Source organism: Oncorhynchus keta, chromosome 2, assembly GCF_023373465.1.
Source record: "Oncorhynchus keta strain PuntledgeMale-10-30-2019 chromosome 2, Oket_V2, whole genome shotgun sequence".
NCBI classification, from domain to species: Eukaryota; Metazoa; Chordata; class Actinopteri; order Salmoniformes; family Salmonidae; genus Oncorhynchus; species Oncorhynchus keta.
This window is the reverse complement of record NC_068422.1, coordinates 64,824,383-64,834,621: the sequence shown is the minus strand read 5'-3', so window position 1 is coordinate 64,834,621 and position 10,239 is coordinate 64,824,383. Positions and strand designations below refer to the sequence as shown.

The 10,239-nt window shown below is 43.0% G+C and overlaps 1 protein-coding gene across 1 annotated transcript; it reads right to left on the bottom strand.

Annotated features, from left to right (window-relative positions):
* Positions 1-4,694: 4,694 nt before the first annotated feature.
* Positions 4,695-7,196, bottom strand: LOC118362788 (zinc finger protein SNAI2-like). The gene is made up of 3 exons (XM_035743407.2): positions 6,950-7,196; positions 5,449-6,060; positions 4,695-5,315 (listed from the first exon to the last, which is right to left on the bottom strand). The coding sequence occupies exons 1-3, from the start codon at positions 7,146-7,148 to the stop codon at positions 5,134-5,136; spliced, it is 993 nt and encodes a 330-aa protein (XP_035599300.2). The 5' UTR covers positions 7,149-7,196; the 3' UTR covers positions 4,695-5,133.
* Between the last annotated feature and the right edge of the window lie 3,043 nt (positions 7,197-10,239).

The following is a 10,239-nucleotide window of genomic DNA, read 5'->3' as shown; positions in this document are numbered from 1 at the left end:
TGAGCAAGTGTGGAGGTGTTGCTATAGTCTAGGATAGGTTATAAGACGACACGAGGGTCCTACACATTAGTTACTCAAAGTGAAGTGGTCCAATTAACCACAGTGTAAACAGAGCAGAGGGCAGCCCCTGTGACCTGGGCCACACTGGAGGATGTTTTGATTGAGCTGTGGATTGGTGGTGTTTGTTGTGTTATGTTAATATAACTGAGGCTTGGTTATAAAGACCTTTCAAACTCCACACACACTATTCAGACCGGTTGACAAAACGTTCTCCTCATTACCCGTTTGTTATCGCTCAGATCCTCTGTTTGTGTTTCACCTCTATGCAGGTTTTAATGATGACTGGTGTCACAGAGTGTGAAAACAGTCAAGAAAATACACTCACCCCGAGAGAAAGAAATGACAAGTGACACTACAATGACCTTTCTTATAACGAAGAAAGAAGGCTTTGGCGTTTTTTCATAATCAACCTATCTAATTATTTAATATCGAAATAATATGTTGTGAAAATAATGAGTTTATCATCTTGCCGCTTGTCATTAAATATGGGATTATTCATTTTGAGTGCATCACCCGACAATCTTCCACCCTTGAGAGTGACCACCATTGTAGCCCAGTGCTCTGCTGTCCCCAAAACACCTGGCCCTTGAACCCCCTTCCCTCCCTATCCACCCTCGTACTGGGGCCTGGGAACCAGGCATGGGTCAGCCACTGATGAGGTGCAGGCCTCTGCCATTATATCAGAGAGAAAGTGTGTTATTGAATGGCAGTGCACACATACAGGCAAAGAGACTAAATCGAAAAGATAGTGAGGGATCATGCAGAAATACCCTTCTGTCTGTTGAGCTTTCATATGAAACAATGTTGTTGAACAAAGCTGCATCTGATTATCATCAAATGTTCACACACATATTCATAATCTTTACCAATGATACTATACTTCAGATCATGATAATTGATCATTTTCAAGCACAATTGTTTTCTTTTTTTTCTTGATAAATACAATGTGTTGTAAGTAGAACATAATTAAGCCAAATAATTTAGGAACATCAGGACCTTTACTGTTGGCTGGTCATTAATCAAATGTTGAAAATGATATTGGTGTTTCACAGTTACTATCGCTATGCACTCTGGAGATGGACTCCTTTGAATAATGGGACAACTTGAACTTTGGGGTTAAAGGTCAGGCCATGGAAAACGAATGTGGTGAGCAAGCAGGAGCCCTTGGACGAAAACAATCTCAGATATCAGATGGAAAATAGGGCGGGGGCGTTGGCTGATTTCGACGGGCCGCTAAATGTTACCAAGCAGCACCTGTTCAGGCCTGCAGGACATTTTTTTCCACAACAAGTGGACAGATATAACTACCCTCCTGAATCCTCCCATCCCCAGTCCACAGCAGATATAGTGGCAGGGTTTTGGTAACAAGCGCAACACATAGCATTAATACGCAGTGTGTCAGGGAGCTACAGGAGTGAGATATATTTATAAATGCCCAACACTCACTGTGGAAAATATTCTGAATCGGTGCAAGGCTGTGCTGAGGTCGTTCACAAAAATATCCCAGCAGGCCAGATAGCATCCGCTGGATAGACTAAAAATAGCCCCACTTTGTCTTCACAGGGGCTATAAGTGGCAACTGGGATGGTATTACTATGATACTAGCAATAGAGGAGTGGCATGCTTATTCTAAACAAGTTATCCAGTATTTATAGGCCTAACATTTGTATTAATATCCAAATAGACACGACCCGGCTGGATATCCCCTGAAGTCAAGTTGAGCTTGCAGGCGTTCATGCTTTGACAATGTTGCCATGGCAACATGTCGGTGTAGGTAGAGGCGTCAACTTTGATCCACTCGCTAATCACAAATCTTAAACCTGGTGCAGATACAGGATTCTTCTTTTGTCTAAAGGCTGTAGTCACTATCCCAAATTTACAGTGCTATTCTAAATGGATCTATTACCAGATGGTATTTTCATGGTCTTTTAATGGTCTTTTCTTTGATTCAGATTTTCCAATAGACTAATACTGTATGACCCCATGCCACGTTGGCCTATTGGAAACCAGTTTGAAATAGGGATACTTGTCATTGGACTTTGTAAAACAATAAAATGTGAATAAATCTAAGGGGCCACAATACTTTTGCAAGAGCTTTTATCAAGACCATGATATTCAAATACAACACGGATGTATTTTCATTTGTGTCTGTTGGCGGCAACACAGACTAATTTTCGACATTCAACAAACATTTTACAGACAAATAATTGATTTATCTTCCTTCACTCTCTTCTCTAGAGTACATGTGCTTTTCATGATTTCTGTGATGTTTTGGGTCTGTGACATGAGCTAATCGTGAGATAGCTGTCACTAGTTTTATCCAAAGCACATAAATACTATCTAACCACTAATCTACAGTAGATTCCCATCACTACTGCCAACTGATCAACATAAACCCTCAAGACAGAAATATCAAAGCACCTTCTCTACCTCGATGGAAGGGAACTCGTTGACCTTTATGCTATCAAATCATCGCAGGAGCGTGGCTGTATCCAGCAGAATAGCAGGGGGGTTACTGGCAGGCGAATCCCTGGATCAGGCCCAGGGATTGTTCCAAAGGGAAACAGACAGGCACAGCTCTATGGAATTGGAGAAAGCTAACTGACTCGTGCAGAGCATTGGAAACTCTCTAGGTTCCACTCTTCCACCCAACCCAGGAGCTAGAGTTTGACCAGGCCCAATTCACACTGGGTCAGAAATAGCCACACTGCCTCTATTTTTGACCCGTCTGCTGCTGTAAGGGTATCAGGTCCATGCCTCTCTTACCCTGGCTACAGGGTATTTATAGGGCGAGAGGGGTCTTTTGTGGAGTCACAGTGGCTATAGTTAGGAGCTGCTGCTGTGTCAGCTGATGCACACTTCATGGAGAATGGTGACAGAGGTCAAGATCACGTCTGGAGCCCGGAACCTTGTGTTTGTCTTACCATCATCATCCTCTGGGTCTTTCTAGTAAGGCTGGTCAACATTTTTACCAGACCTCTGAAACGGTAACATTCATATTGATCTCCACAATTTTAGTAGTAGTAGAAGTTGTCCATGGTTGACCGGGTCCATGGTATCCTGCAGCTAAAGAATAATGTTGGTATAAATTTAGTGCGTCAGAAAGGTGAAGGATGGGCCGAGACGGCTCCAGCCAGGATATGCTGAGGAATGCCATGTCAGTCTCCACTAAAATCCCTCCAGCAACACCCCAGGGAGCTGTGGCCGTGGTGCCAGAGCCCTGCCCCATGGGATCTGGCATCCTGAAAACACTGGCCTGGCTCGATGAGCTCTGCTATGCGTGGGCTTCCTGCTAAGTTATGGGTTTTGTGGCCCAAGATACCCTTTCTCTCCCAACTTAGAAACGTCCAGGTGTCTCTTTATTTCCACAACTATATAACCTACTGTGTATATTAACATTTTGGTAATTTAGCACAGGATTTTGCCCGAGTACTACACAGCTGATTCAAATAACCAACTCATCATCATCAAGCTTTGATTGTTTGAATTAGCTGTGTAGGGCAAAAACAAAAACGAGTTTGGGGAACCCTGATTTGTCAGACAATTCGTAATATGTGCAATCAATGTACATTTTAACATTTAGCACATAGATATTTTAATTTGTTCACCCTTTATGGATTTCTTAATTTTTTATTGTTATTAAATGAGTGGTGGTTATAACAACAACAACAAAAACAACCTTTTTATTGTTCAAAAGGGGTTGACCATCTCCAGTTGCAGCTACTGTACACAGCTGGCTATTGCTGCCGTGGCCGAATATGTGAAACAGTGTACAAGTAAAACAGTTGACAAACATTTAATTGCCGGCCAGTGCCAACACAGCACCCAATCCCCATTCATCCTTCTACTCTACAAATCATCTAACAGACAGCCAAGTTGCACCAACCTGCGCGTGTTTGGAGTGCCTTGGCACATGCCAGACATGTTTTGGATTCTGCTGAAGAAAAGCAGCGTTTCTCCCGGCCGGCAGTGAAAGGCCATGTGTTTAGGGAGCTCTCTCCACTCAGCTGCTCCACTTGTGCTGAGCAACTGGAAAGAGTCGACCAAGCCCCCACCGTCTCCCCTCCCGCATGGCTTGGCATGGCGCCACAGCGGCATGCAGCTGGCCTCCCTCCACCTGCCAATAAACTGATATATTTAATAAGAATTTTCCATGCACCATTACAAATGGGAAACATCACGGTTTTATTTAGACTCTTAAAATATCCACCATCAGCAGCTGCCGTCCAAAATGACATGAATTAGCTGAGGAAAAATGGGGGACTGTGATTTAAATGCTCCCGTCTCAGAGACCCCTGAGAGACCCTGCCTGGGGATAGGGGTGTCACCCACACTATCTGTTTTCTGTTTATCCTAATCGCTTTATTCTCGTTTCCTGTGTGCCCATGAGGATATTTACAGTATGCCAGTGATCTCACAATGCCAAGAAATGGTCGTAAAGTAGGAACGTGCCGGGTCACTGATAGGAAAGCGCTAGCATTTAGTTCTAATACTCTACTTGTGCACTCTTCAGCAGTCACTCAGTCTTTGTTTTGATTTTTAGAAAAGTGAGTTTCTTCAATATTTCTTGACTTAGACAAGGGCTTGTGCTTTCATCTCAGTGGTTCATGTCTCCCATGATGATGCATGTTTTCATATTTAGGCATATTGTACAAAAGTAGGTATTTATTGTTTTTAAACAAACAAAGTTCATACAAAATTGTATACTCCCGCTATACATTTCCTCAAAAGGCACAGGTAATCATCAATAACACAATCAAAAACGTCAAGGCTTTTACATTTCAAGTATTTTTGGCAGCATGCGATAACTTTTCTCTTTTTTTTTGTCAAACAACTACTTCATATATCAAATATATGACATAAGAACGTCTTTGGACACAGTCCATTGTGCTTATTTCATGAGCTTGAAATGTCAGAGACCAAAAACATACAGTAGTCAGAGCTCCGTGTCACTAATAGCAGTCTTTCTCCAGTGCGTTGTGAGGACACAGAAGTCTGATGTTAGTAGAACCAGGCGTAGCCTAGGCAAGTAGGCAACAGGTTCAGAGTGGGCAGCACAGGCAGTAAATGGCATCAGGACTGTGGGCAGCAGCCAGACTCTTCATGCTTGGAGAGCAGAGATATCCTGGAGAAGGTTTTGGAGCAGCTCTTGCACTGGTATTTCTTGATGTCAGAGTGTGTCTGCAGGTGTGCTCGGAGGTTGGAGCGGTCAGCAAACGCCCGGCTGCAGTGTGGGCAGGAGAAGGGCTTCTCACCTGAAAAAAGGGAATTGATAAACTCAGAGCCCTAGTGGGTAACTGAATATGGGATAGTGTTAAGTCAAGCTCAATTCATGAAACAGGTGAATAAAGGTGAAAAGTGTTGCCGGCTGTACATCGCTGTCCGTACCTGTATGTGTGCGAATGTGTCCCTGGAGCAGCCAAGGCCTGGAGAAGGCCTTCCCACAGAGCTTGCAGACGCAGGGCAGTGTGTGTGTTCGGATGTGCATCTTCAGAGCTCCCAGACTCACGTACTCCTTGTCACAGTACTTGCAGCTGAAGTACTTGTGACACTGCCACTCACAGTGCAACTGCCTGTGCTTGGCCAGCCCAGAGAAGGTGAAGTAGGCTTTGTGGCAGTCGAAGCATTCAAAGCGCTCCTGACTAACACTAGAGTGAACAAGGCCCATGAGGGGATTAGGCATGCTGCCCCTCTCCTCCAGGTGTCTGAAGTCCTGTGAGAGCAGGAAGGTCTGGGGTTCCATGGTTCCCAGGGGCTCAAGTCCGGAGTGTGAGTCTCTTAGCAGATTGTTGTGAGACACTGACAGGGGGTAGAGGATTTCCTGTGTTGAGCTATGCAGTGACAAGCTGGTGTCCCTTGAAGGCAGCCTGTCTACCTGTGGAAAGTGCATGGAGGCTGGTGTGGGGATGAGACTTGGCCCTGGCAGCCAACCCTCCAGGGGCTGAGGAGTGCTGGGGATGTAACAGGCTACCCCAGGCTGGACCAGGCTGGTGTAGAGATCTGTAATGACACAAATACCATTTTATGTTAAAACTGTTTTACAAGTACACTCAAATGTTGTAACAATGCTCTATGAGAATAATTAGGTTGAATTCAGTAATAAGTTAAAACATATAGTTAAATATTTGACATTAATTTACAATATTAGGAGCAGTCTCAAAGTAACAGAGGGACTGTATTGTGCATATCGATTTGCATAACATCCAAAGTTCCAATGCATTCACATAGCATAGCCAACTGGCACGGTTCTAATTTCCTTACAAAACAAATAATCATAATCATAATCTGATTTTAGTCACATATATTTTATTTTCCTCTATAATGGTAATCTTTGACAGTTCAATACGGGAGGGTGAGAGGCTAGCTCGCTTTAAGGGGTGAAATGGAACAAAAACACAGACTTAAGGCACATTTTGGGGTAAAAGGAGCCTCGGAGGGCACTACATTAGCCTCTTGAACGTGTTTAATAGGACCCTTCAGATCCCACGAGGGACTAATAATAAACTCTTCTTTTGTGTGACAGATTTTGCACCTGCTAAACTCCAAAAACGCATTTGTCGTATCCTCTTTCAAGGTATCAGTTAAATCCATCATTATTTACTTTCTTATAACTAACATAATTTTAGACTATGCTCTTATCATATTGTTTGAGTTATAGGCCTACTGTGTTCAATTACTCACGGAAAGAATAAAATGGGCTATGAATGGAATAAAAATAAACACAATTATATGTTTGTTATTTTCTGAAATAATGCAAGTTATAGCCAACAGAAAAATTAGCAAAGGCATTCACATTGGTATTTTTTTTTAATAGAACTACTGTAGATGAGAATATACAACACAATGATAGAAACATATAATTGAAGTAGATTAAAAAAATTAACTGTACCGTCTGCTTTTGAATCCAGAATTCCATAGTTTGGCTTCTTATGAGTGAGATGTTTCTTCACCAGAAACGACCTTGGCATCTTTATCATATAGCTCTGAGTTATTGATGAGTCTGCAGCGCCGCAATAATGTAACAAGTGAGTGCTAGTAGGATGACCTGTTGAATAAATAGCTCTTGGAGGCTGTCTTTTGCCTTGCATTCTTCAGTGGAGTGGAGAGTCAGGTGCAGGGGTCGCTAAAAATTTGCATACACACCCTGTCGGACCAATTAGAATGAAAGGACAAGTGCACCGGGGCGGACCTCTGCGTCGATCAGCATACCCCAACAAAACAGGTGCATCGCAAAACACTGTATACAGTAGTCTGCAAGCCCGTAGACAGGCGATCTGAATTTGCCCTGCCTGACTCGCTTTATTAGTTGAAAAAAATATCGGCCTTCCGGTATTTCATTCTCTATATTTTTCTTTATACTACAGACGTTCGCACTATCACATAGTATAGCAAAACATGCCAAATAAATGTTTTTTTTTGTTGGTTGAACTAGCCGTCAAAAACGTTATTCACCTCCATCCTAAAAATGTGCTCAAATTCCAGACCTATGATTAGGCCAACTATAGGTGTTTATTTGAATGAATGAATGCACTTTTGTATCCTATGCTTACTTGTATAGAAATACAGATTTGAAGTGTTTCGAGAGAGGTTCCTCGTCTATTATTCTCAGTTTCTTTCCATGTCTCATTTGAAAGCTTAGGAAACAAAGCGCATTCCCAGACCTGTCATTTTCCATTCCGTGAAGTGCGTCCTATTGAAGCAGCCGAACTACCGGTCAAGGAGGGGAGGTCATTGGTGTGGAGGACTGAAAGCTTTTTTTTTACGATGGTGTGTAACTATTCACTTCCTTGAGCAGTTCATTGTGTAGAAAAACAAATTAAGAATATACTGACCTTAACCACCTACTTCTAAAGTGTAAGAGAAAACAAATATTTTTATTTAACATGTTTAAAAAAAGCGTATGTAAGCAATAATGTGGTATATGGCCAATGGCTAAGGGGTTCTTATGCACAACGAGTGCCTGGATACAGGCCATATACCACAAACGCCCGAGGTGCCTTATTGCTATTATTTAATTTATTTTATTTTTATTTCACCTTTATTTAACCAGGTAGGCAAGTTGAGAACAAGTTCTCATTTACAATTGCGACATGGCCAAGATAAAGCAAAGCAGTTCGACACATACAACAACACAGAGTTAGTTACACATGGAGTAAAACAAACATACAGTCAATAATACAATAGAAACAAGTCTATATATGATGTGAGCAAATGAGGTGAGATAAGCGAGTTAAAGGCAAAAAAAGGCCATGGTGGCAAAGTAAATACAATATAGCAAGTAAAACACTGGAATAGTAGATTTGCAGTGGAAGAATGTGCAAAGTAAAAATAAAAATAATGGGGTGCAAAGGAGCAAAATAAATAAATAAAATAAATACAGTAGGGAAAGAGGTAGTTGTTTGGGCTAAATTATAGATGGGTGATGTACAGGTGCAGTAATCTGTGAGCTGCTCTGACAGCTGGTGCTTAAAGCTAGTGAGGGAGATAAGTGTTTCCAGTTTCCGAGATTTTGTAGTTCGTTCCAGCCATTGGCAGCAGAGAACTGGAAGGAGAGGCGGCCAAAGAAAGAATTGGTTTTGGGGGTGACCAGAGAGATAAACCTGCTGGAGCGCGTGCTACAGGTGGGTGATGCTATGGTGACCAGCGAGCTGAGATAAGGGGGGACTTTACATAGCAGCATCTTGTAGATGACCTGGAGCCAGTGGGTTTGGCGACGAGTATGAAGCGAGGGCCAGCCAACGAGAGAGTACAGGTCGCAATGGTGGGTAGTATATGGGGCTTTGGTGACAAAACGGATGGCACTGTGATAGACTGCATCCAATTTGATGAGTAGGGTATTGGAGGCTATTTTGTAAATGACATCGCCAAAGTCGAGGATCGGTAGGATGGTCAGTTTTACAAGGGTATGTTTGGCAGCATGTGTGAAGGATGCTTTGTTGCGAAATAGGAAGCCAATTCTAGATTTAACTTTGGATTGGAGATGTTTGATGTGGGTCTGGAAGGAGAGTTTACAGTCTAACCAGACACCTAGGTATTTGTAGTTGTCTACGTAAGTCAGAGCCGTCCTGAGTAGTGATGTTGGACAGGCGGGCAGGTGCAGGCAGCGATCGGTTGAAGAGCATGCATTTAGTTTTACTTGTATTTAAGAGTAATTGGAGGCCACGGAAGGAGAGTTGTATGGCATTGAAGCTTGCCTGGAGGGTTGTTAACACAGTGTCCAAAGAAGGGCCGGAAGTATACAGAATGGTGTCTTCTGCATAGAGGTGGATTAGAGACTCACCAGCAGCAAGAGCAACATCATTGATGCATACAGAAAAGAGAGTTGGTCCAAGAATTTAACCCTGTGGCACCCCCATAGAGACTGCCAGAGGTGCGGACAACTTACCTTCAGATTTGACACACTGAACTCTATCAGAGAATTAGTTGGTGAACCAGGCGAGGCAATCATTTGAGAAACAAGGCTGTCGAGTCTGCCGATGAGGTGATTGAGAGAGTCGAAAGCCTTGGCCAGATCAATGAATATGGCTGCACAATAATGTTTCTTATCGATGGCGGTTAAGATATCGGAGAAGGAGAAATGGGGAAGGCTTGGGCGAGTTGCTGTGGGGGGTGCAGTGCTGTTGACCGGGGTAGGAGTAGCCAGGTGGAAAGCATGGCCAGCCGTAGAAAAATGCTTATTGAAATTCTCAATTATAGTGGATTTATCAGTGGTGACAGTGTTTCCTATCTTCAGTGCAGTGGGCAGCTGGGAGGAGGTGTTCTTATTCTCCATGGACTTTACAGTGTCCCAGAACTTTTTTGAGTTAGTGTTGCAGGAAGCAAATTTTTGCTTGAAAAAGCTAACCTTGGCTTTTCCAACTGCCTGTGTATATTGGTTTCTAGCTTCCCTGAAAAGCTGCATATCACGGGGGCTGTTCGATGCTAATGCAGAACGCCATAGGATGTTTTTGTGTTGGTTAAGGGCAGTCAGGTCTGGGGAGAACCAAGGGCTATATCTGTTCCTGGTTCTACTTTTCTTGAATGGGGCATGCTTATTTAAGATGGTTCGGAAGTCATTTAAAAAAAATAACCAGGCATCCTCTACTGACGGGATGAGATCAATATCCTTCCAGGTCGATTAGAAAGGCCTGCTCGCTGAAGTGTTTGAGGGAGCGTTTGACAGTGATGAGTGGAGGTCGT

Coding starts and splice junctions, on each gene's coding strand:
- LOC118362788 (XM_035743407.2), bottom strand. CDS start 7,148: ATGCAAGGCAAAAGACAGCCTCCAAGAGCTATTTATTCAACAGGTCAT. Junction 6,061..6,949: donor TCTGGATTCAAAAGCAGACG/GTACAGTTAATT, acceptor GTGTCATTACAG/ATCTCTACACCAGCCTGGTC. Junction 5,316..5,448: donor ACACATTCGCACACATACAG/GTACGGACAGCG, acceptor CCCTTTTTTCAG/GTGAGAAGCCCTTCTCCTGC.